At 59.3% G+C, this 24734-nt stretch overlaps 3 protein-coding genes across 3 annotated transcripts; 2 read left to right on the forward strand and 1 right to left on the reverse strand.

Annotated features, from left to right (window-relative positions):
* Positions 1–89: 89 nt before the first annotated feature.
* MMS19 (MMS19 homolog, cytosolic iron-sulfur assembly component) lies at positions 90–15132 on the reverse strand. Its single transcript, XM_064716244.1, has 32 exons — positions 15019–15132; positions 11403–11451; positions 10615–10715; positions 9039–9124; positions 8559–8633; positions 7947–8016; positions 7622–7750; positions 7349–7410; positions 6979–7065; positions 6592–6666; positions 6239–6316; positions 5799–5937; positions 5308–5462; positions 5061–5139; positions 4680–4805; positions 4289–4370; positions 3889–3986; positions 3384–3521; positions 2998–3153; positions 2650–2749; positions 2394–2496; positions 2224–2298; positions 1976–2102; positions 1793–1893; positions 1661–1717; positions 1365–1551; positions 1171–1253; positions 908–1072; positions 769–828; positions 549–649; positions 447–470; positions 90–341 (listed from the first exon to the last, which is right to left on the reverse strand). Exons 1-32 carry the CDS (start codon positions 15107–15109, stop codon positions 317–319), a joined length of 3084 nt encoding a protein of 1027 aa, XP_064572314.1. The 5' UTR covers positions 15110–15132; the 3' UTR covers positions 90–316.
* A 78-nt stretch (positions 15133–15210) lies between these two features.
* Positions 15211–20328, forward strand: UBTD1 (ubiquitin domain containing 1). The gene is made up of 3 exons (XM_064716417.1): positions 15211–15351; positions 19101–19328; positions 19545–20328. The coding sequence occupies exons 1-3, from the start codon at positions 15282–15284 to the stop codon at positions 19928–19930; spliced, it is 684 nt and encodes a 227-aa protein (XP_064572487.1). The 5' UTR covers positions 15211–15281; the 3' UTR covers positions 19931–20328.
* Positions 20329–20517: 189 nt separating this feature from the next.
* ANKRD2 (ankyrin repeat domain 2) lies at positions 20518–24409 on the forward strand. The gene is made up of 9 exons (XM_064716420.1): positions 20518–21730; positions 22111–22224; positions 22302–22463; positions 22649–22756; positions 22935–23033; positions 23263–23361; positions 23496–23594; positions 23846–23944; positions 24030–24409. Exons 1-9 carry the CDS (start codon positions 21662–21664, stop codon positions 24132–24134), a joined length of 954 nt encoding a protein of 317 aa, XP_064572490.1. The 5' UTR covers positions 20518–21661; the 3' UTR covers positions 24135–24409.
* Positions 24410–24734: the final 325 nt, after the last annotated feature.

A 24734-nucleotide genomic window follows, 5' to 3' on the forward strand; every position in this document is an offset into this window, starting at 1 on the left:
GGAAGGGTCTATAACCAGCAGGATCTTAAGCAGCTGAACACACGGAAGAGCACTGAGGACCCAGCCTGAGCTGCATGGAGACCCTCAGAGCATTATCAAAACAGATATATTTATTCTTCTGGTACATGGGTTGTCACACACCACACGTGTGCACAGATCTGTCCTCTCCACTCACATGTGGCAGGGGCTGTCCATCACTGTCCCTGGCTGCAGCAGAGGGTGGGCAAGCCACAAGCAGCATAGCTCCTTCCCCGCTGTGGGTGCTGGGAAGGGACTGCAGTGAGGGGTGCTGTCTGCTGGCCTGCACGCTCCAGCCCTAGCACTCAGGGCACTCCTGGGCTCTGAGGATCCAGAGGGTCCGTGGCATTTGGTCAGATGACTTGGTGGCTTAGCAAGGTGCCGGTCAAACTGTTGGTCAGCACAGGGAGGGGACACAGGGTGCTCACCTGCCTGGGCTCCCGAGCAGGAACCTGCAGGGACAGAGACGGTGCCATCAGCCACATCCCCTACACGCTGGCACCCCCCAGCAGCTACTTCCACACACTCACCATTCTCCGCGTGCTGCCACTGCTTCCTTCCGCACCAGCCTCTTCTTGTCATCCAAAGGCTTGGCCAATGCCCGGATAACTCGGCCCTTGTATGGGAGCAGCTGTAGGACAGAAGGGGCTCTTTGTGAGAGAAATGGATGCTGGCTGCCCCCAGGAGGTCTGGGAGCCCTGGCCCCTCTACATGCAGGAGCAGGCAGCAGGGTGCTGCAGAAGCACTTACCACTGTTGTGGGCAGACTGGTAAGGGCATGGGCACAGCGCAGGGCGGCGATGCGGACAGCCTGGAACAGACAGGGATGAGGGCAGCACAGGGGACAGGAGAGAGGGGCACAGCAGGGAGGAAGGAGGGGGTGCACACACCATGGTGGGACTGGAGGTGAGGTTGAGGAACTTGGTGACCAGTGTGTCGACATGCAGGCTCATGATCTGGGGAGCTTCGAGCAGCAGTGGGTGGAGGCAGCTCAGTGTGGAGAGCTGTACTACACGATCTGAGCAGGACAGGGCCTCAAGCAGGAGGGAAAGCAGCTGCAGAGAGAGGGAGAACACAGTTACATGAGTAACCCCAAACCATGCACTCCACAATATCACAGCTCACCCTGCTTGCCACCCAGGCTGGCTCTTACCGTGGGCAGCTCTGTCACCAGCACAGGTTTGGGGAGGTGATTGAGCACATGGGACAGGCCCTTCAGGTAATTGGCCTTCACATCTGTGGAGAGCAGAGATGGTTACAAGCAGCCTGCAGAAGGAGGAGATGGTGGCTCAGGTCCCCTGGTTAAAGGGTCAGGAGTGGTGAGGCTGGGCTGGGGGTGGCACTCACCGGGGCCAGCCCCATGGAAGCCTTGCACCAGCTTGGGGACGTTGTCAGTGAAGAAGCGCTGGCGGAACATGATGCGCACGTCAGCATGGCAGCCCTTGTGCAGCACGTCCGGGGACTCGGCCATGAGCAAGGAGAAGCCATCGGCTGTGGCAGGGCCCAGCTCCGTGTCACCCAGCAGGCCCAGCAGCTGCGAGGGAGAGAGCCCTGAGACACAGTGCCCTGCTCCTGGGGGTCCCCAGCCAAACATGGAGGAGCAAGGCAGGTTTCTTAGACCACCCAGCCCCATTAGCACCTACCTTGTCTGTCAGGCAAGAGCTCAGGGGGTGGTAGCGCAGCACCAGGGCTTTGGTCACCTGTGCAGGTAGAACAGTCAGTGCCAGGCTGGGTCCCCCAGCCCCCCTGCCCCACTCATCCAGGACAGGCCTTACCCAGAGCAGCAGGGTGAGTGCCTGTGTTCGGCGGGGCCCCTCCGCAAGGCTGGGCTCCATCCTATTCACTGCAAGCTGCAGGATTTCATCCAGCTGCTGCCCTGGGGATGGAAGGGACAAGCTGAGCCATTCCTCCTGTCAGCAGTGGGCAGGGACACCTGGCATCTGCCCCAGCCCCCTTACCTGCTGGGTGCTTGTTCACCAGCCCTGCAAAGCACTTGGCAGCTGTGGTGGCCGTGAAGGGACAGTTGGAGGAACAGCTCAATGCCAGCAGCTCCCGGAGCAGCCATTCCTGCTGAGGTATTGCCACCTGGAAGAGACATGACGTGTTATGGCCCAGGGCTGCAGCTGCTCCCTCAGTCTGTCCATGGAGCTTGGTGTGGACAGAGGCTGGAGGGTGCTTGGGCAGGGCTGCTCTCCACTGAACGCACATCGCGGGGCAAGGAGCAGACGAAGGCCATGAGGAGGGCGACCAGGCGTCTCTGTGCCTCCAAGTGCTCCCCATCCTGCAAGGGAACAACAGTGTCCATCTCATCACAGTCCTTGCTGCCAGCCTGTGCAAACATCCTCATTCTGGTGCCCCAGCCCCAACCAAACATACCCCAAAAGGCTGGAAGGAGCAGGGAAAACTGTTTTGGGGTAAGAAGGAGACATCTCCATCCAGAAAGAGGGGCACCACATGAGACACACTCTGGGCAGCCAGCCTAGGAAAAGACATTGTGGTGTGCTGCTCTGGAAGGGTCACCAGAGACCTCCCAGGAGGCACAGGGCCACCCTGTACAGACAGCAGCAGGGGGCATGCAGCCTGGTCCCTCCCCACGATGGAGCACCCAGCTGCCTGCCCCAGCTTCACTCACTCGGGGCTCAGGTGAGTGGTGGCAGCACTGATGACTGGAATCATGGCAGCCAGCACCTCTTCCTCCAGCAGTGCCTTGCCTGGCAGTGTATGGGTGCTCTCTGCAGGTAGTGGGAGGAATGGAACTTGCTGGAGCCTGCTGTTCAGAAGGAGGAGGCAGGCACAGCCCCCTGAATGCACACCAGAGTGGGGTAGGGCTCTGGGACAAGGGTGGGGAGCAGTGAAGCCCACTCCTGACAGCCATGGGTGCCAAAAGGCATCAGCAGTGGCACTGACTGCAGGATCAGGGACCCCTGAGAGCCCAGGAGTTGCCTGTTCTCCCCTCTCCCAATTCCAGCCCTGCACTTACCTGGCATGGCTGCCTGCACAGCCATGGCCAGCAGGCACGGCACCACTGTCTGGTGGAAGTACCAGCAGCCCTCAGCATCCTGCTGGCACTGCAGGGCCACACGGTGCAGGCTCTGGCACACAGAGATCACGTCTTGGGTGTTCTTGGCCTCAGTCCCTGCAGGGCACAGTCACCACCAAGTCAATCAGCCTCAACAGCCAGCCCCCTGACCTGCACCAGGATCCTGGGACAATGCAACTCTTCTGACTCCCACTCCACCCGTGGGATTCACAGGCCAGGTGTGGATTCCTTGTGACACTGCCATTCCAGCTCTCTCCCAGCCATCACCAGTAACAGGAAGCTCCTACCCAGATGCTCTCTGGAGCTGCCTGCAGGAGCTCCATTACCTTTCTGCACCTTCTGGAGATGCTGTAGCAGGATGGGGACAGTGTCCTTCACGATGCTGGTGTGGGTGGACACAGCTGCCAGGGCCTGCAGGCAGCGCTGCTGCAAGGAGTGACACTTGTGGTGGCTTTCCTCCCGCTCTGCAGAGGAAACACAGCTCAGAGGGGGACCTGGGGACACCCCAGCCAGGCACAGCAAGGCCCACAGCCTGCCAGGGTGGATGGGGTGAAGCAGCACAGCAGACCCAGCCCATGCCAGGCCCAAGGCACTCTGCCTGCTCTGCAGCTGGGCAGCTCCTTCCCACAAGGGTGGCCCTGGCCCCACACAGGCTGGCTGCCAGACCAGCCACAGCCTCCCCTGTGCCAGCACACAGTGCCTGTGCTGGGAAACCCCAAGGACAGCCACCAACCTACACCACACAACACAGCCCCACTGCCTGGCAGGAGCCCAATGGGGGTGGAAAAGGCTTTACCCCAAAACCAGTCACCACTCCTTTCCCAGCCCTACCTGACTGCAGCTCCTCTTCAAGCCTGGGTACCATGTGTCCAGAGAAAACCTTTGGGTAGGTGGGGGCCAGGGACCCAGCTGCCTCCATCGCTGCTTCACTGCCAGGGGGAAAGAGAATGGGAAAGGTGATGCAAGGACTGCAAATCCAGGGCTGCTTGTACACCAGCTGCACAGACCTGGCCAGAAGGTGTCTCCAGAACCCCACTTCTCAGCTGCCTTTTTCACCCCTCAGGTAGGCAGAGCAGAACCCCTGCTTTGACAGGCTCAACTTTGTTATTTCCAGCCCATGAATTGTCTGGTTTATTCCATGCAGTCTTCTTGTTCAGAGAGTTCCTGTGCCTTCCCTCAGACTACAGCAAAGCCACCCAGAGTGTGGGCACGATGCCAGCCCTCCCCTCACCTGCTCTGGGAATCCTCCTCATGCAAAGCAAGACGGATGAGGTGATCCACAACCAGCTCCAGATTAGAGGAAGACAGGAAGCCTGTAACAAGAGCCATAGAGGAATCCTACCCTTGGCCAAAGGCAAAGATGCTGGTGTGCTGGACACAATCCTTCCCCCTCATCCAGGCCAGCAGCAATGCAACAGCACACAAAATGCCAGAGATGAAAGGTGCCCAGCACAAACAGGCAAGAGAGAGACCAAATGTCCCTGGAGCTCATGGCTTGGGTAGAACACACTGCTGCTACTCCTGTGCACTTACAGGCAGCAGGCAAGGATGTCCCAGCAGCCACCATGTCTCTCAGAACATGGTGACACCTCCCCCTGTCTCAAGGGAAAAAAGGCACCAACCTTGCAGGGAGCCCAGGACAGTCAGTGCCTTGATCCCAACCAGCTGCAGCTGCACACTGGGATCCAGCAGCGCCGAGAACACCACAGAACAAACTGGGGCTTGGTGCGACAGCAGAGGGCTCTCATCTGGAGAGAGGGGCAAGGAATCACTGCCAGTGTCTGGCTGTCACCACACAGCCACCATCACAGCACTTGACAGACGCTTTCTGGGGTGCTGCTTTTGATATCCAATCATGCAGGGTCCCAGGGACATGGCAGGGGCTCACACATGCAGCCACACTGGCCAGTGAGTTCTCCTTGTGTGTCAGCATACAGGAAAGTGAGGTCAGAGCCAGGAGCTCCTGGGATGCAGATGCCTCCAGAGGGACCAGCCACCCTCACCTTCTTCCACATGTCCCCATTTCTGCTGCAACTCCAGGAAGCCTAGCAGCATTTCCAGGATTGTCCTCCTCTGGCTGCTCTGCAGGGACACAAAGGTGTAACCCAGATCACCGTCACTGCTGGGACAGAGCTGCACCTCAGCCCAGCACTGCAAGGCCACAGGGTGCCCATGGGGTCTCTGCCCACAGCCAGGGAAGGACATCCTCTCAGACACCCTGCTGTCCCAGGCCCCATGGATGCCCCTCACCTGCGTGTGCTCGGTGTACTGCTCCAGCAGCAGGGGCAGGACGCTGTGGCTGATGCGGTGGTAGGTGCGGAGGGAGGCGCCCGCTGCTGCCTGCAGGAGTTTGGCACTGGGCCACACCAGCTTCATGTCGGGCTCGCACAGATGGTGCCTGCAATCTGAGATAGGCTGGGCGTCAGCTGCTCCTCTGCCTCGCGTGCAGGGACACAGCTGATAGCGGGCTGGGACGTGCTGCCAGGGCGCAGCTCTGAGCTGCAGCACAGCCTCTCCAGCTGAGCAGCTTCCCACAGCTCCAAGCACGCAGAGTGCAGTTCCTGCAGAGATGGAAGCAGCTCAATCCCCTTATCCTCCCTTTCTGCAGCCAATTACCTTGGAGAAGCCAAATATTGCTGTGAGGACTAGAAAGAAAAGAGGCTTGAAAGAGAAGAGGAAGGCACATGTCTACCTAGGATGCTTTCAGGCCTGGCTGCATGGGGCAGGTCTCTGTTAGCTACCTTGCAGGATGCTGCTGAGGAAGGAGTCCAGCAGATCCTCAGAATCAGAGCTGAGCACGGAGCGGGAGAGGCAGGCAGAGAGAGCACACAGTGCAGTCAGGCATTCCGTCTCAATCTTCTCACTCGCTGTCTGGAACACCTGCAGGAAAGGCCAAAGGATGAGCTGAGCTCCATTGCTGACAACAACCACGGGCTTCAGGCTCCCAATGCAGGCTGAAGGGCTCAGGCTCCTGCCTCACTTCCCATGTGATTTGCACATCCAGCATGGCACATTCAAGCCACATGGACATGCTGATAGGGCTGGCCTGTCCCCTCCACTTTTCACCTGGGGCAGTCCAAGGTCACAGGTGTGACTGCTGGGAGACACGGGGCCCACCTGGTCTGGCAGAGAACTCCTGCTCAGCAGAAGCCCAGCCCAGGTGGAGCCCTGCAGGACTCACCTCTCTGCGCAGGGATGACCAGAGGCTGGGAAGGAATTCCTGCAGCTCCTTCTGCCCATAGATGGCACAGCAGGCAGTCTGCAAGAGGAAGACAGGAGAAAGCATCACAGAGAAGCCAGTACCAGGAGGACACAGTGCCAGGACACTGCCCATCGTGGCAGGTTCATGCTGAGCTGCAGAAATCACTCAAGAAAAACAGGAAAGAGTGATGCAGGGCCAAACCAGGACTCTGGTAATTGTGGCTCTGCAAGAGAGAGTCTCTGGCTGGCAGGGAGACGGGCTCAGAAGTGGCTGGCAGCTGCTACTGCCACCAATCAGCTGTAGGCTGAAGGGAGTAGGGGATCTCTCCTTACCAGAGTCTGCAGTGAGTCAAGCTTGGCACTTTGCAGCTCTGAGTCCAACTTCTCAATAAGCAGAGGGAGAAGGAACTGCAGAGAGAAACACCTTCATCCAGCCCATCCCTTGTACCACCTTGTTCATGGCCCTGCAAGGCTGCAAGTTCAGCCTCTGCCAGGAGAGCAGAGGTGAAGGGGTACCTGCAATAGGCAGCCCCTTCCCAGGGTGTCAGTCAGCACCCTCCCCATGACCAGCCCCAGCAGGAGACAGGGCTGCCCAAGTGCAAGCTCCTGCTCCCAGTTTTCCCCATCACACAGAGCCACAGCAGGAGCTGCAGCACTATGAAAGGCAGCCTGTGCTAAGGGAACAGTGAGGTGCACAAGAAACCCCAGGGAGCTTTGTACCTCAGCAAACTGGGTTGTAGAGGCCAGTACAGCCCGGAGGCTCAGGATCAGGTCTTCCCTCTGGATGCCGTGAGGATCATTGGGGGGCTGGAAAGGAAGCAGAGAGCAGGTCACCCACCATTGAGGAAACATCTCAACCCAGCCATCAGCCAAAGCTGCATCACTTCATCTCCAGCAAGGCAGCAGCAGCACCAGTTGTGGCAGCTACTTTGGCACCTGCCTGTCAGCCTGGATACCACAGCTCACAGCTGAACACTGCCCAGCCAAGACCCTTGGCCACCCTCTCATCCCATTCCCTGGAGGGGACACAACCCCCTAAGAAAACACCAGAAAGAAAGTACAGGCTGTGGCACATGGCAGACTCACTCACAGGAGTAAAATCAACAGGGAAGTAGCAGGATGTAACTTCAAACAGCTCCTCCACAAAGGGACCTGCAGACAGAGGAGAGACGGGGTGAGCAAAGATACTGGGCAAAAAAGGCACAGCAGCTGTGTTCAGCACCCACAATAAGCCAGCTCTGCAGCTTTTAAAGCATGTTAAGGACCACCCCATGCCTAGTCAGACCCAAGAGCCATCCCTCCAACAGCTCAAAGAAAAGGGATATGTTTCCCAGTCAGCTCTGCATGGCAGGTTTAGGCTCACCCAGGTCATAGTCCTTGGCAATGAGATCATGCACAATCTGGAAGGCCACCAGCAGATTGCGGGGATCCTTCTCCCCATCCATGACCTGGATGAAGCCGAAGGTGAAGTTGGCACCCAGGCCTTTCAGCTCTGCAGAAAGAAGGAGCGTGAGGAGGTGCAGGACATCAGACCTTAAAACATGGCATTAAATCAGCCAAACTGCCCCAGCCTCACAGTCCTTTTCCAGGTCTCCCAAGCAGAGCCACAGAGCCCTTGGAGAAGGTGAAAGTGAGTAATTTTCCCAGCCTCAACAATCCCAGAGCGGTTCTGGCATCTGGCCCCTCACCTTCCTCCCTGGTGCTCATGAAGTTGGTGATGATGCTGTAGACTGTGTGGCGGTCCAGCTGTAGCAAGGACTGAAGGGAGGAACAGACCAATCAAAACCATCCTCTACACATGGCAGCACAGCTACCCACTACCCCACCTGCCCTTGAGAGAGAGCAGGACCCCCAGCAGCTCAGCTGCTGCTCCCTAGCACAGAGATGCCATTTATCACATGCAAGTGCACATGCCTATGCAATGGCACATGAACATGACTCTGTCCCATCATTGCATGAATGCACTATCAGTCACACCAGGGCCACACATGCTGCCCAAGGCACTGCCAGCAGAAACCATCTTATATGTGAGGAGAACTGGACTGGGGGCACTTAAACACAGAGAATGGGGCAAAAGGAAATAATTCCCCTAGAGCTGAGAAAAGAGAGGACAAGGGCCAAACAGGATTCTTGGCTGCTGGCTGTCTCTCACAGTCTCTCTTGCAGTGATCCAAGCTGTCTCTGAGCTCTGCAGAAGCACTACACTGTGCTAAATGGCCAGTCCTCAGGGCAGGAGGCCACTCCCAGACACACACAGAGCAGAGATCAATGACAGGAGGATAGAAAATCACATTGCTCACCTGCACATGTACCTCCTGGAAGATGGCTTTGAGCACAGACACTGCTAGCCCTGGGGACAGCACCTCACACATGCTCTGGGGACAGGAAGAGGAAAGCAAGGATAGAATACCATGATGGCAGCCACATAACAGAGCTCTTGCCTCCATGCAGCAGCTGCCTGCAGAATCCTCTTCCACAAGAGGGAGAGCTCAACACTCCTTCCCCAGACAGAACAGGATAAGATGCCCAACATCTGTGCTGCTCCCCAGGGTGGCCAGGGAATCCTTACCACAGGGCAAGAAATCAAGGCAGTCTCCTGTCCCTGGCTCCTCCACAAGAAGCACAGCAGAAGAGAGGAGACAGGGCAATGTTGCCAGATGGGCTGACAGCCCAGCCAGACCCTGCTTGACTAAGTGCTCCAGCCCATACCCAGGTGTTGCACCTCCCTGGCACTGCTGGGGGATGCAGCCCAGCACTGTGGGCTGGGGGTGTGAGCTCACCAGTGCCCGGAGTCCCTGCAGCACCGAGGGAATCACCAGGTGATTGTCTTGCAGCCGGCTCTCATAGAACAGGACCAGGTGCAGCACTGTCAGAAACAGACCCCAATGTGTTTTAGCGCTAGGAAACACAGCTGCTGGCTGCTGGCCCCAGCTCAACCACAAACTGATGGATTAAGAGTGAGCACATCTTGCACTGGTGAACAGGACAAACTGCTGCTGTTGGGTGCACCCTCCTGGCTCCAACACCTTTGCCCTCCTCTTGTAAGCAGCCCACGTCTAACGGCAGCAGGGCAGCAGCACCTCTGGCTGCTGCAAAGGTGCAGGAGCTACCCAAGAGGCGTTTGCCCTGGCCTGTCCTGACATGTGGATGCAGACACCAGCAGCAGAGTGGCAGTCTGCTCAGCAGAGGCTGGAGGATGTCATGGGGTGGGGTACAGAGCTGGGGCAGGAGTTCTGGCTTCCTCCAGCTCGGCTCCACAACACGTTCCTGGCCCCTGAGTCACGGCCACGGGCGCCTGCACACCCCAGCCCTGGGGAGTGGCAGCAGGAAGCAGACTGGAAGAGCCGGCTAGCAGCATCCTGTGCCCACAGCTGCTGCAGAAACTCAGCCCCCCAGGAGGCAGCCTGACGCAGCGCTTGAGAAATTACCTGCGTGAGCAGGGACACGAGGCTCTAACACAGCTCACTCCCCTTGCTCAATTGCCCTGAGTCTCTTTTCTCCTTCAAGTATCCCCACTGAACCTCCCCACCTCTGGCTGCCCCTCCAGAGCACCCCAGCTCCCATCAGTCATCACACCTGTCTCCAGCTACTGCAGCAGATAAGGTTCTATGCACAGCTGCTCTCAGCCCTGCCTGGCTGCAGCCAGAGAGCCAAATTCCAAGGACTAAGCATCTTTCACTTTCATCCTCCCCTTCCTCCACCTTACTTACTAGCTAGGCCCTCTGTCTAGCCAGCTTGCTGGCATAAGTTCAGCTTCTCATTTGCAAGGCCTTCAAGCCCAAGCCAAAGCTTGTTAGCACTTACTGGTTTTCCCTGCTGCCAGCCAGCTGCTAATGGGGCATTTAACAGGGGCAGACCTTCTCCTTGCCTCCATGAGCAGGGCATCTTCCCCTCCCCACCCCAGTGCCCCAGTCCATTCCCATCCTTACACTGATCTCCCCTCCTCCCCAGGCCCCAGGGTTCCTCCTGAGTTAAGCTGGTCAGGCTGCAGGGCTGCAGTGTGATTTGGTGTGTGAAGGACAGTGTTCCTGCTCTGAGTCACCACCTAAGGATTCTGACATACAGATATATCCCCAATGTGTCCCACGTGGCGCTGAGCACACCTTGGTGTGCAACACCCACACACTGTCAGGGGCCCCAGCTGTCCAGCAATTTGGTGTAGTGACCTGAACTGTGTGGTGAGTTTGGCAAAAAGGCTGCAGCACAAAGCTTTGTGGACTTTGGACTTTGACTCTTAGAGACATGTACAAGGTTGTCACAGTGTTAAATCAATCCCTTTGCCAACTGCAAGATAGACATTTTAATAGCACAGGCTTTGTCCCCAGCCAGACACTCAAGGGCCAGGAAAGCCCTTACCTTCCTTCTCCTGGAGCAGGGAGTAACACTGGAGCAGGACTTGCGACAACAACTGGATGCCTCGCCCTCGCATCCGAGGATCTGTGTTCTCCAGGGAAAACCTAGGCCAGGAGGGGAGAAAGCCCAAGAAGCCTCTTGTGAGCAGGTACATCAAGCAGGAAGCACATCCTGAGCAGGCACAAAACCAAAGAGGTGTCCCTCTGTGGGCCTGACCACGCCTGACTTGCTGGCAGAGTGGAAACAGACTCCTCTCCCCCTGTCTGTGCTGCATGTGTGCACTCAGCTCCAGGACCATGCAGAAAGAAATCCAAGTTCTCAAGTCAGAGCACAGAAAATGCTATTGCACCATGCTCCCAAAATCACAAGGGTCAAAAAGGATAAAGCCTCTTACAATGAGGCACACCCAGCCCCCAGCTTGGGAGAAATGAGCCTAGGCCATGACAGTTTGGACACAAAAGCAGAAGCTGAGAGCCAGCCAACTTGTGACATGGTGTTGTGCAGCTGTGTGCTCAGGCAGCTCCTGCTGGGGACAGCCCCAGCTGAAAAGTGCCCTGCAGCATGCTGCCTGTCACAACACCTCTCCTCTGTCCTGGGAGAGCATCAGGAGCTGCTCTGGCCTTGCTCTGTCCCAAAGAGCTCCCACATCCAGGGAGGGCAAAGCACTGCTCAAGCCCCACGCTGTGAGCAGACAACATCCTGTCCACTGCCATGTGTCATCCTGCCTCCTTCTGGGAATGTCCCCTGCAAGGTCCTTACCCAACGTATAACTTGCATAAGGCTTTTCTTACCCCAGGGCTTCCACAAGCTGCAGCACCGTCCACCTTCCATCCTTCACCCCTGGAGAAAGGAGGTAAAGAGAGTGAACCAGAGAGATCATGCAGGCATGTTGCTGGAGATGGGTGCTGGGACACATCCCAGCACTGCCCTGGGAACAGCCAGTCAGTGCTGCCTCCTCACCAAGCACCAAAGGAGCCATGTGCACTCAGCTGGTGGGGCTGCCTCCAGCCCTGCCTGCAAACACCTCTGAGACTGAGAGCTGAGAGGAGACAGCCAGGGGAGAGCTTGCCTGCACTTTGCCTCACCCTCTCCCTGCAGCATGGCTGTATGTGTGGCTCCTAAGAGAAGTCTTGCTGTGTTCCACTTCTCTGAGATACTAAAACCCCCTTTTCCAATGTGAGCATGCTGTGAGGAGACAGAGGGCAGCTCTCCAGGTGCTTCCTGAGAGAGAACTGGCTGAACAAGCAGTGCAGACACTAGTGACCACTCAGCTTCCCACCTTGGCTCCATCACCTCCATGCTGTGCAAGAACTGCACCCCTTCCAAGATGGAGGGCACAGAGAAAGGCAGTTTTGTGGACAGAGGAAGATAAAATGCTGGGATTCCTGGAGTCTATTTCCAACTCTGACTCAAGATTCCCTGCCAGGTTGCCTCATTCACCTATGGCCTCTGTACTCTTGCAATTCAACTGGGGGAAGAGTCACTCCTCAGGACGCTTTGGTAAGGACCTGCTTGCTGCACCTTACAAGAACCTTGGCAGAAGGGCAGGTTCTCCATTCCTGCCACCCATTGCCAATGTGGCACCTCCCCAGAAGGAAAGCTCTGTGTACACTCTCTGCTCAGACATATGCTGGCAGGCATGGGACTGCCTTCCTTCAGACCCCTAACCTGCAGACAGGTGTCCAGTGACATTGCTGGAAAACAAGCAGCACCCCTCACTTTCTGCCTGGACAAAACAGCATTCCCATAAAAAAAACCCCAAATCATCTGGCAGTCACTGGGACTGAGTGTCTTTGCCCAGGGGCACTTCTGGGCACTCTGGAGGGACCTGCTCACCTCTCTGCCCTGCTGAACCTACATGACTGACAGGGCACTCACCCTCTGAGAAGCCCAAAGGTTTCATTATGGGCTTTCCCAGGCCTTGTTCCAGCTAGTGTCTCCTGCTGCTGCAAGCCTTTACTGTCCCTTCCTAAGCAGTTAATTCCAGTATTAAGACACACAGTTCATCACAGAGCTGTCTCTAGGGATGGGATGACAGTGTTTTCTGACAGTGTGTTCTGACAGCAGGCAGTCCTGACTCCAGAGACAGAGCTTTCAGTCCTGCCTGGCGCAGCAGGGAGAGGGAGTCTGAGCTGAGAAACAGAACAGATAAGGGGAGCTGTGTGGAAAAAGAGCCCAGCAAGTCTTGGAATTGACGGGCACAGACTGAAAAGGGGGCACCCTCAGGGACAGCCATGACGTGCTGGCAAAATTTCCTGCAGAAAAACAACAGTGAAACAGCAAGCAGATGCTTTGCATCAGGCAAAACAGAGTGGGCTGCAGAGGGAGCTTGGAGGGCCTCTCCACATCCAGCATCCCAGTGTCTCACTCTGCAAGCTCACGAAGAGCCCTTGTGCTTCTGCACCATCATAGAAAAAGTCTGAGACAAATGCCATCTCTGTGGCCAGGTGCTCTGCCTCTCTGTCTGCAGAGACTGAAAGCAGCTCTACACAAAGCTTCTGGCTCCCTACTCAACAGGAAAGAGCTGCAGTGCGATGGCCAAAGCACAGTCAGGTACTGATACACCCTGAGGTCAGCAGCTCCTTTGCTCAGCTCAGCAAGGGAGCTCCCTGTGCTCTCAGGGACCCCGGTGTGACCAGCTTTGCTTTGCCTCACACAGTGTGGCCACCCCTCCCTGGCACAGCCTGTGAGTGTGGGGTGCCCGTGGCCAGCACAGCTCATTGGAGCTGCCTCATCAGCACAGCAGGCACAGTGGTGAGCCCTGAAACTGCTGCCTCCACATCTGGCAGCAGCACATACGCCCCAAGGTTAATCAGGCACCTTGAATCCCTCTACCAGGAGGGGCTGCCTTGCTATTCTGGCATTCCTGTAGCTCCCAGAGACTTAGCAGAAGGAAGCCATTCACCCTGTGCTGGATTGCTACTCTGAACCAAGCTGCTCTCTTTCCTGACAGGTCTTTCCCTCTTTCAGTGTCCTTCTAGGTATTAGTCCCTTCTGAAGGACTTCATTCTTGTTTCCCCCACACCTTCAAAATGTGAGCACAACATTCACAGGGAATGTGTAATGGATTCTGTAACAGCAGTAGCCTTCTCTCCCCATGTTTTAAGATGAATTCATGTTTTAGGATGAATTCAAGATGAACTCCTCCTGCCACCCACTGACCCATGCAGCCCAACCTGCCTGTGTCAGCACCAAGGCCTTCAGGCCACTTGCCAAGTTACGCTCATTTTAGTCCTTAGCAACAAACTGGTGAAGCTCAGTGTGGCTGTAACAGCAATTGCACAATGGCCGTGAGCTTAGAAAAGACCTCCCTATCTTTTTGCTCAAGGATACACAATGCAATTTAATCCTTTCTGATGTGTGGTGGTTCTGTACGAGGTCAGAGGGGCTCAAGGACGCTTGCCAGCACCACTGTTTGTGAAGGGGGGCTTGTCACAAGAGCCACATGGCTGAAAAGGGCTGGGAGGAGCAATTTTCTTCGTACGTCTTACAACAGACAAAGCTTTCTCCAGGCACTTCTCTAACATGACATCAGGTGACAACAGCAGTTGTCAGGTTATCCTTCCCCACGTACATCCCAAATATGTCAGAGACTGTGTAACCCCTCTGCACCATCTTGAATGTCACATAGCTTAGAGAATTCTTCCCAATTTCCCTGGCATTTTCTTCACTCTGTGTTACATAGGCCACTGGGTTTCCTTTCTGTTTTGCCAGCTCATCTCATTACCAAGACACTACATAGCAGTTCACAAGCCATCAGGCCTCGGGAAAGATTCTAGAAGGTACCTGTCTGTGTAATGTAACATACACAGACAGCCCCTCTCGGCTCTCCGAGCTCCTTCCCAAAACATGCTGAAGCCACTGCCTACACACACAAAAATATCACCTTATCCTCAGAAAGCCACATTCCTGAAGCTGTAGCTTCCCTAATGCAACAAAGTCACCCAATTGCTGTTCGAAGGAGAAGGATAAATTATCTGACAAAATCAAATACCAAAGTGTAGCCAGAAACCACAGAGAGGGTAGTCTGCAACTGTCACCTGCCACAGTCCCTCAGCAAGGCCATGAGCTCGCGTCCCACGGCCGATTTCTCTGCCACGCACACGTGCCTCGCTCCTGGAGCCCCTGACCCTCGCGGCTGTCCCGCTCCTACCGCGCACCTCCTGCAGCTCCGAGCTGCAGGCCCTACCCTCCCCTTTCCCACGTGCCCTGCCCGCACGGCAGCCCCATAACCCAAAGACACGCTCTGTCCACACCTTACCCTACCCTACCCTACCCTGCCCGCAGCCCCACGCTTCCTCCCAAACCCCTCCCCACGCAGCCACGACCCGCCCGTGCCCACGCCCGCTCCAGGCCCCGCCGCCGTGCCCACGCCCAGTCCCGCCCCGCCCCGCCCCCGCGCGGTACCTGCCGCCACCTCCGCAGCACGGCCGTCCTGCTGCCCGGACACAAAGTCCCGCACGGAGGCGGCGAGAGCCTCCGCCCCGGCGGCCGCCATGACACCCGCGCGCAGGGCCGCGGCCCGGCCCCCGCACCCTGCCTGCGCCTGCGCGGGGGCGGTGCCGGCGATCACGTGTGCCTGGGGGGCGGGGCGGCCCCGCGCGCACACCGGGCCCCGCGCGCACGGGCGGGCGCAGCCCCGATGCCGAGCGCCGCCGGTCGGCCCCGCCATGGGCGGCTGCGTGGGGCGGCAGCGCCGGGAGCGGCCCGCCGCCGGCGGCAACACTCGCAAGCGAGCAGGTGAGCGGGGGTCGTCCGGGCTGGGCACCCCCGCGGTCGCGGGCACTGGGGCGGGGGGTCCCGCGTCCCCCTGGGGGCGGCGCGGGAGGAACGTGGGCACCGGAGGGGCGCAGTTCGCTATGGGACAGCTCCCCCCTTGCACAATCCCGGAACCGCTCTGTGCCCTCGGGGTTCCCGGACGCCGGGGTTCCCGGTTCGGTGCGCGGCCTCGGGAGCGCACAGGAACCGCGGCTCCTGTCCCAGTGCCCCGGAGGCTGTGCGGGGTGAGGCTGCTCGTCTAGCCGAGCCCTGCCGGTTCCCGGCTCCTCCCGGGAAGTGCTGTCCTGGCAGGACTGCAGGGTGGCGGATGCCCCGCTCCGGGCTCGGCAGCGTGCCCCGCGCGGCGCGGCGCGTCCTGCGAACGGCCGGGTCCTGCCGCTCGCGGTCCGGGCTGTCCCGTACACCGGCGGGCGCCGCCGCCTCCGCGCTGCCCCGGGGCTCCGGGAGGTGCGGCCGGGGCAGGGAGCGGCTGCGCCGGTCCTGAGAGCGGCGGCGGGGCTGGTGCGACCCACCGGAGTTACCGGTAGCCGAACCCCCGGGTGCCGTGAGGCGCTTCCCCGTGATGCCATGCCGGAGGGTGCCGGAGGCCGCGGGGATGGGTACGGCGGAGTTTTGGCGGAGAAGCCGTGGGCTGGTAGGATGAATCACGCCTTTCCCTTGCCGCCTCCCCGGCCGGTGCCATCGCAGCCGGTAATTACCGTGTTTATGGCAGAGCGGTAGTGGGCGGCGGAGAGGAGGGGCAGGAAGCGTGTGCTCGGGACGGGACGCCCCGGCCCCCGCCCGCAGCTGGGATCAGGGAGCGAGGGAAGGGCGCTTTCCGTGGGACGGGGCTCGCCGCTCCGGCAGAACGTGCGGGGGGCCGTGGCTGCCGGGCCGGGCTGTGCCGGTGCCGTGGGCAGCCGCCCCCGCCGTGCGCGGCTCCCGGTGTGCCAGCCTGCCCCGGGGATGCCCTACTGGTATGGACTGGGGTGATGGCTGCCCCACCCCGACTCACCTTGCCCCCCAGGAGTGCCCTCTTGAGGGTATCGGTGAGGCCTGAGGTTCCTGGCTGACTGTTCCCTCAGCTTGGTGGGATGCAGGACCATTGTCATTGCTTTGTGGCTCAGGCTGCTGTGATGGGGGTGATGTCAGATCCCAACATCTGGATTTGTGTGATCCCCTCCCGTGCCAGGTAACAGCTGGCTGCAGAGCCTGTGTCTCCATCCCCACTTGCTCTGCTGGGATGGCTCATGGTCCCTTCCTGGTATACTGCTGGAGTCGCTGCTGCTGCTTTCTTCCAGTGTGTGCCTTCCTGGGGGAGCAGGGCTGTCCCTTGTGCCAGGTGCCCTGCCTGGTTCCTGCCTTTTGGTTCCACCAGCCCATGGGAGCTGCTCAGCAGCTGGTGGGGGATGAAGCAAGGCTACAGCTGCTCTCACCAGCAGTAAGGGGACATGCCCTGTGCCAGCAGGTCCCAGTACACGAGGACCTACCATCAGTGGGGAGGGGGGCTCTGCCTGCTCACCCCTGCTGCCACAGGGGCCCTGCTAAGCTGCCCACCTGCCTGGCCAGCTCCTGCCCTGGCTGGGGCTTGTTGTGACCCCCTGTGGAAGAGTCCTTTGAGGACTCCCAGCAGCAGGTGACAGCATTGTCCCTGGGGTGAGCAGCTTACCACAGCAGGAGCTGGGGATGCCTGTGGCATGCAGCATCCCAGCCCTGCCTGGCTCGGGAGTGGACCAGCCAGCACTGCTGGCAGCAGTGGTGTGTGCCTTCTGGCTGACATCTTCTCTGGGGCCCCCAGGACCTGTCAGCTGGGGCTGCCTAAGGCTCCTGCAGGCAGGGAAGCCTTTGGGTCACATCCTCCTGCCTGGGGGTCCCTCAGCAGGGCACCGTGGGGGCTGAGCCACGGGCAGGGTGCTGCAGGCACAGGGCAGGAGGAGCAGGCTGCCAGCCAGATCCTGTTGGCTTGAGGCCGGGCACAGCGAGCGGATGGACCTGTCTGGTGGTGCTGCCGTGGAGAGTTGCACAAGGGGCTAGGAATAGAGCAGCAGGAGGTGATTAGAAGGTGCAGGCCCAGCTGGGTGGTAGCAATAAATAGACTAGGCTTAAGCCCCTGCCTACCTGGGCAAGGCTGCTGGGCATGTCTGTACACACGAGGCAGCCACAGCCTGTCCCTGCTCCCTGCCACAGCCAACCTCCCCCCCCCCCCAGCTCCAGTCCTGCTGCTCTCCTGGGCCAGCCTCTTCCCTTTGTTGCAAGCAGAGCTGGGGGAATGGTGCTGTCTGGGAGTGCTGGCCAGGAGTCCTGGCTGTGAGAATATGAGCCCCAGCCTGGCGGGCACAGCAGTGTGGGGACATGATCCCAGACATGTCCTTCAGGCTGGCTGTGGACACTTCTCCGCTGCCCTCCTGGGGCAGGTGTTGCCTCTGACCTTGCCGTGTCCTGTGCTGCAAATCCCTGTGGCCCAGCACGGTGACTGCTGAATTGGCAGTGCTGGCTGCAGCCGGCTGCCCTTGCTGCTCCGGGGATGTGAGCAGGATGCTGCCTGCCAGGAATGCTCAGTGCCCAGCCCCGGGGTAGCTGAGCCCCTGGGTCCCCTGAGGTGGGTGCTGCCGCGAGGCAGATGCCATGCTGGCTCCAGTGGTCTTGGGCAAGGTGAGGCAGGGCTGGTACAGTTGAAAAGGTCCTGTAGTGCTGTGTGTCAGCACACACTTGCTCAGGAGCAGCTGCCTGGGGAACTTGGCTCAGCCACAGCTGGTGGTGGTGGCTGTCTCCAGTGGCTGGGGTGTGTGGCATCACCTTGCCTGGCAGGTCGCTGTGTGGGCACAGGCATCTTCCTGCCCAGCTGGAGCCTCACTTTCCCCTCATCCTGTCCCTATAGGAGGGGCGCTGCCTGGCCAGCTCAGGGAGGGGGGTGGCAGGAAGGAGCTGTTATCATTCATTGTCCCCAGCTCAGCTGGGAGTGACAACAACTCCTTCCTGCCCCACATGTCCGGCCTGGCTGTGGGATCAGCAGGACAGGGCTGTTCCCACAGGGCCACAGCCCAGTGTAGGGAGGGCTTGGTGATCTGGGACTGGCATTGGGGTGGCTCAGATCCCTTGGCAGTGCTGGCTGCTGAAGGTCTGTGGGGATGTGGCTAGGGGCTGTTTGGGGAAAGCCAGCTCAGTTCAGCCCGTTGCTGGGGCACCTGCAGTCTGGCAGCGATGCCCTCTGTGCCCCTGGTGCCCAGGACGCTGTGTGCCTGCTGTCCTGCCTGCAGCTGGTCCCTGTCATCCCAGGGTGGGCAGAGGGGACAGTGAAGTCCTGACCCCCCTTTGCTGCAGCTCAGCCTTTGTAATCCCCTTCTCGTTCCGACTCACCAGCTTATTTCCTGGCTAATTCCCCAAGCTATAAATACTGCGCTGCCTCAGAGGGCCCCGAGGCCCTGTGGCTACCCTAAGGGACAGCGGCTGGTCCCCCAAGCAAGGAAGCAAGAGCCCTTGTCCCTCCTGGGGGCAAAGGGTGTCACTTGGGGGAGCAACTGCCATAGGGCCAGTGGGATCTTGGGCCAGGTTTGCTTAGGCCAGTTACCCCTGGCTACATAGGGGGCTGTTGTTCACTGGACAGGGTGATTCCTCAGACCCTTGCTGGGGTGCGGGAGGTCTCCAGGAAGAACCTGTGGTTGTGGGGAGGTGGGGGGCTCAGGACCTGAGGGGAAACCCTGTCCTTTGGCTGAGTATCCCCCTGTCTGCAGGCCGCAATGAGCCCCTGAAGAAGGAGTGTCCCAAGTGGAAGAGTGACTACCCCATGACAGACGGGCAGCTGCGCAGCAAGCGGGACGAGTTTTGGGACACAGCACCAGCCTTTGAAGGCCGCAAGGAGATCTGGGATGCCCTGAAGGCAGCTGCCTATGCTGTAGAAGCCAATGACCACAGCCTGGCCCAGGCCATCCTCGATGGAGCCAGCATCACCCTGCCCCATGGTGAGGGTCAGCACTGGGGGTTTGGGTGGGGTGTGTGCTGAATGTTCCATATCTGGGCACTTGGGGTCCCAGGCTGGAGTAGAAAGGGGCTCCCACCTGTCATCCAGAGCCAAGGGGAGAAACGCAGGCTGTGCCATGCTGCTTGAGGTGGCCCTGTCCCCATCTGAGTGGTCCATGGGGATGCCCACCCTTAGCATCTTATCCTGCTGTCCCCAGGGTCCCTGACGGAGTGCTATGATGAGCTGGGCAACCGGTACCAGCTGCCCGTCTACTGCCTGGCACCCCCGGTCAACCTGATCCTGGAGCGGAGCGAGGAGGAGGCGGTGGAGCCGGCCGAGCCGCCGCCCCACGCCCGGCGGGAGTTCACGCTCAAGGTGCGCCTCTCCACCGGCAAGGACCTGCGCCTCAGTGCCAGCATGAGCGACACCATCGGGCAGCTGAAGAAGCAGCTGCAGGCGCAGGAGGGCATTGACCTGGCCTGGCAGCGCTGGTTCTTCTCAGGCAAGCTGCTCACCGACCGCACGCGACTGCAGGAGACCAAGATCCAGAAGGATTTTGTTGTGCAAGTGATTGTCAACCAGCCCCTTGCACCCAGGAACTGAGCCACCCCCTGCTGGTTGAGGGGAGAGGGCAGGGGGCTGGGGGATGTGGTACCTCTGGGGGTTCCCTGTGCTGTGTTCTGGCCCATCTGGAGCTGCTCCTGCTCCCCCCTGAGGCTGCCACACAGGTGACCCCCCAGGAAGGTGTGCATGGGGCTGTGCCACCACAGTGGCTCCCCTTGGCCGGGGACACGGGCAGGCGCCGTGTTTGCTGAAGGAGGTTCAAGACCAAACGTCTCTGGGGCTGGGGCTCCTCTGCCAGGCTGTGCCGGCAGGGAGAGGCTGTGACCCACTGGGCTCTGGCTTCCCCCTGGCCTGGAGACCCGTGGGGTGCTGGGCTGGGTGGAGATGTCTCCCTTCTGTACATAGTCTGTATTTATCAATAAAGCCTTTTCATCCTTCCTCTGGCCTTGGGGACAGGCTGGAGGGGGCTGTGACCCATAGCCATGGGTGCTCCCTGTGCCTGTCCTGTATCTGCTCCCATGTCAGAATGGGCACAAGGTGGTCAAGGGTAGCCTGGACACCCTGGCTCTGCTCCCTAGTGCCACCCTGAGCCTGTCCTGCCAGCCCTGGCTGTTTGCTTGCCAGGACCCTTCCCCTGCATTGTCCCATTGTCATCCCAGCTGCTTCTTAGTGTGGGGTCACCACCTCCCTTTCCTGGTGCTTCCCCTCTGGAGGTTTAAGCTTGTGTCTGCCCTTGCGCTAGGTGGGACAGTCCGTGGAGGGGAACAGTGCAAGACTACCTTTACAGCCACCATGGCCTGTCACACCCATGGGACAGGGCACCCCAGGATGGCCCTGGGAGCTGCCCAGGAGGGTGACAATGACGTGTAGCTGTCCGTCCCTCCCCCAGGTCCTGTGCTGGTGGATGGTGCCCAGCGCATTAACTGTCCCTGCACAAGGCAGTGTTTGCCTCACCTTACAAGGGGGGAGTTCTCAGGAGGGTTGAACAATGTTCCTGCTGCCGGGAATAGCTGCCAGCTCTGCCTGTTGGCCCCACGTGAGGCCACTCCTGCTGCCAGCCTGCCATGTACTGTGGGGGAGCCAGGCAGCCTCGGGGACCCTGGCAGGGCTGCTCAGAATGTTCCACACCTGAGGTCATCCTCTAAAGCAGCACACAGGGGCCATGACTCCTGGCATCCCCTGCTGCCTGCTGCTGCTGAGAGACTTGAGAGGACCCATTGCCTCCCTTTGGGGTGGGCAGGCCCCCATACTGCCCAAGGGGCCAGGGAACCTCAGGCAATGTTGGTGGCTGCTGCAGCATCTGACTGGACAGAGATGGGAGCCATGGGAGCATCTTGCTTGCCCAAGGTGGGTGCCACAGGCATAGATGCCATGCCTATGGGATGACCCTGGATCATGTCCCTGTAGTGCTGAGCCTCTCTTGACTGGCTGTCACAGGTTCTGCACACCGCAGCTCCTCGTAACAAGCACAGATGTCCTGGACAACCCAGGGTGTGTGTGGGGGGGCCTCTTTAGGAGAGTGTGTGGCTGGAGAGGTGAGTCAGGGCCAGAAAGCAGGAGGGTGAGCTCATGGCAAAGCTGCCCCAGTCATGTGGAGCAGCCACAGATGTCAGTGCCCTTGGACTGTGGGACAGAGGGACCAGCAGCATAAAGCCCCACAGCCAGCAAAGCCGCCGGCAGCACCGGGACACAGGATTGGGAACTCCCTGCCCCTGGTAGCAAGAAGAAGAGGATACATCCAGAGCACAGGACTGTGCACTGCAGGCAGACATGGAGCTGGATGTGGAACGGGCCAAGGAGCTCATCGAGCAGAAGCTGGCAGAAGAGGAGAAGGAGGAGGTGGGTCCACAGGGCGGGGGAGCCTTCCTGGGCTGTAGGAACCCCCATTGTACTCTGTCCATCCTTAGGCACTCAGATGTGAGGAGGCTGGCACCGACCTTGCCATCCTGGGGGATATATGAAGGTGTCCAAGGGCTCTCAGGGGGATCAAGTTCCCAACCCAGCAGCTCTAGCCCATGGGGCAGGACTGAGCAGCCAGCAGGTGCCCAGCTTACCAAGCAGGGTGGGCGGGCAAGCCCAAGGGCTGTCAAGCACCCTGCAGACCTCAGCGGCGAGTGAAGCCATGCCCAGAGCCACCTTCCCCAGCAGGCTGAGGTTGGAGGCAGTGGGGCTGCTCTGTGCCCAGACAAGACCATGCAGCACCCGCTGTGCCTGTGCAGAAACTCAGAGGGGATGGAGCACAGGAGCCGCCGGCCGTGGAGCGGATGAACACACCTGAGCTGGAGGAGGAGAAACGCCGCGGGCCCAGGAACTGGGGCCTTGAGGCCATCAAGGTGAGTGGGCTGGGCTGCAGGCTGGCCAGGGGTGGCTGGTCACAGACAAGTCAAACGGGGCACTGTGTGCTCGGCAGGGCCAGGAGAAGGTGCGGAGGAGCTCCGTGGATCTGAGACGGGAGATCATCGACGTGGGGAGCATCCAACGGCTCATCGAGCTCCGCAAGCAGCGCCGGCAGCGCCGGGCAGAGCGGGCAGCCACCCCCGAGCCCGCTCCACCACCTGAGCCCCTGGAGATTGTATGTCAGGGGTCCCAAGCTGTGGGAGGGGGCTGCTGTGATAGGGGATGCACCACCCACAGGCCAGCCCCCGGGTCACCCTGCCACTCAGAGACCTTAATGGGGAAGCAGGGCAGGGGGCCCCCATGTTGTCCCCTCTCCTGCACCCCTGTGCTGCCCCAGCCCTGAGCCTGTGCCATTGTCAGGATGGTCCTGTGGAGCCAGAGACCTTCCTGCGAGCTGCTGTCCAGGGCAAGATGCACTTCATCGAGAAGTTTCTGGCAGATGGTGGCTCCCCTGACACTTGTGATGAGGTAGCATCCTTGGCAGCCACTGGTTGCCCCCTGGCCTGTTGCATGCCACCAAGGCCTGCAGCCATGCCCCACCACGCCTGTGGGTGAGCGCTGGGACCCTTGGGACAGGGCTGGAGGTACAACCAGACTGGACAGGGGAGGATGCATCCCTCTGCCAACGTGCCACCCTGTCCCGCAGTTCCACCGCACAGCCCTGCACCGCTCCTCACTGGAGGGACACATGGAAATCCTGCAGAAGCTGCTGGACAGTGGGGCCACTGTTGACTTCAGGGACCGGGTGAGGCTGGATTCTGCTTCCAGCTGTGTGCTGGTCTGAGCATCTGGGTGTGTTGCAGCCAGAACTACAGCAGGACTGGGGACCCTGCAGTGGGGCAGTGCTGTCCCCATCACGGAGGTGGCTGCAGGCAGGGCTCTGCCAGTTCAGCTCCAGCACGGGGACCTGCTGAGGCAGGGGACAGGCACAGGGTAGGGGTGTCCCTCACCATGACACAGCACTGTATGTCCAGCTGGACTGCACGGCCGTGCACTGGGCCTGCCGGGGTGGGCACCTGGATGCTGTCAAACTGCTGCAGGACCGCGGGGCAGACCTCAATGTGAAGGACAAGGTGAGCAGGGCAGAGCAGGTCACAGGGTTGTGCCAGGGGCAGGGGCATACCCTGGAGTACCAGAGCTGACCCTCTGTTGGGTTAGCAGCTGTGGGTGCTGATCCCCCCCTGATGTCCATCTCACCCCCCTCAAGCTGCTCAGCACACCCCTTCACGTGGCCACCCGAACCGGACACCTTGACATTGTGGAGCATCTCATCCACTGCGGGGTGGATATCAATGCCCCAGACAGGGTGAGTGCTGCAGCCATCCAGGCATCACTGCAGGCAACACTGATCCCTCTCCCTTTGCTGACCCCTCCAAGGGCTTCCAGCACCCACAGTGGGGCGCATCTGGACATACACACTGCTGCCCCAGGGTGGTTGCAGCTGCAGCCAGGTCTGGGACAGGAGCGTCCCCCTTGTGTGGAGATTGGTGTGCTGGGGACAAGCAGAGGGTCCTTGTCCCTGGACCACACTGTCCAGTGAAGCTGTGTCTCTCACAGGAGGGTGACACAGCGCTGCATGATGCCACACGGCTCAGTCGCTACAAGATCATCAAAACGCTGATCCTGCATGGGGCTGACATGATGGCCAAGAATGAGGTGAGTGTGTGAGGCCAGCACTGAGGCCATTTCCTGCCCCCATGTTGCACCACCCTATGCCCAGCCTCTCTGCCCACTCTTGCAGGCTGGCAAGACCCCGACAGACCTGGTGCAGCAGTGGCAGGTGGACACACGCCAGGCGCTGGAGACCAAGGAGCAGCCACAAGGGGAGATGGAGGTCCCTGCATGATGGCGCCAGGCAGGGACCAGGGGCTGGGCCCAGCTCCAAGGAGCAGGATCCAGACAAGACTTGTCTGTGTCAATAAAAGTCAGCAAAGAGCAGTGTCTGGCTTCAGGGGACTTTGAGGTTGGATGTTGAAAGCGAAGGGAGACAACCCATCCTTGTTGATCAGCATCGACTTCGATTTATTGATTCAAACATTCACTTTTTATAACAGTGTTAATCAAGCTCATACACATTGCAAAATCTGAGCTCATCATAGGCTACAGAGCAAACTCTAACCCCTCCTTTTGTTTTCAATACTTGTGGTTTTTGTTCTCACCGTGATATGAGTGGTTCACAAAACTCACATTTACTTTCCCAAAACAGACAAAGATAGAATGTTCACCTGTTATGAGAAAACTGTCTGAGAACCCTGAGAACCTAGTTGTTTACAGAAACAGGCTGTGAGAATTGCTGCTTTCAGCTGTATATTCTCATGGCCTCTTTCTTTAAGCCATGTTTGAACCAAGCTCTCCACAGTTGGGCATCCCAGCGTTGATGGGCCTGGGGAAGCTGGGTTATCTGGGAGCAGGGTTATCTGGCAGCATGATGAGCCCTGCTTCCTAC

The sequence above is a fragment of the Zonotrichia leucophrys genome, chromosome 6 (genome assembly GCF_028769735.1).
Source record: "Zonotrichia leucophrys gambelii isolate GWCS_2022_RI chromosome 6, RI_Zleu_2.0, whole genome shotgun sequence".
Lineage (NCBI taxonomy): Eukaryota > Metazoa > Chordata > Aves > Passeriformes > Passerellidae > Zonotrichia > Zonotrichia leucophrys.

What these genes read in the sequence shown, in the direction of transcription:
- MMS19 (XM_064716244.1), bottom strand. Translation starts at nt 15,109, where the DNA reads ATGGCGGCCGCCGGGGCGGAGGCTCTCGCCGCCTCCGTGCGGGACTTT. An exon ending in TCCCTGTTGATTTTACTCCT is followed by an intron (nt 7,066 to 7,348) that starts GTGAGTGAGTCT and finishes CTTCCTTTCCAG; the next exon opens with CCCCCCAATGATCCTCACGG. An exon ending in TGGTGACAGAGCTGCCCACG is followed by an intron (nt 1,073 to 1,170) that starts GTAAGAGCCAGC and finishes CTCTCTCTGCAG; the next exon opens with CTGCTTTCCCTCCTGCTTGA.
- UBTD1 (XM_064716417.1), top strand. Translation starts at nt 15,282, where the DNA reads ATGGGCGGCTGCGTGGGGCGGCAGCGCCGGGAGCGGCCCGCCGCCGGC. An exon ending in CAACACTCGCAAGCGAGCAG is followed by an intron (nt 15,352 to 19,100) that starts GTGAGCGGGGGT and finishes CCCTGTCTGCAG; the next exon opens with GCCGCAATGAGCCCCTGAAG. An exon ending in CAGCATCACCCTGCCCCATG is followed by an intron (nt 19,329 to 19,544) that starts GTGAGGGTCAGC and finishes TGCTGTCCCCAG; the next exon opens with GGTCCCTGACGGAGTGCTAT.
- ANKRD2 (XM_064716420.1), top strand. Translation starts at nt 21,662, where the DNA reads ATGGAGCTGGATGTGGAACGGGCCAAGGAGCTCATCGAGCAGAAGCTG. An exon ending in CAGAAGAGGAGAAGGAGGAG is followed by an intron (nt 21,731 to 22,110) that starts GTGGGTCCACAG and finishes GTGCCTGTGCAG; the next exon opens with AAACTCAGAGGGGATGGAGC. An exon ending in ACCTCAATGTGAAGGACAAG is followed by an intron (nt 23,362 to 23,495) that starts GTGAGCAGGGCA and finishes ACCCCCCTCAAG; the next exon opens with CTGCTCAGCACACCCCTTCA.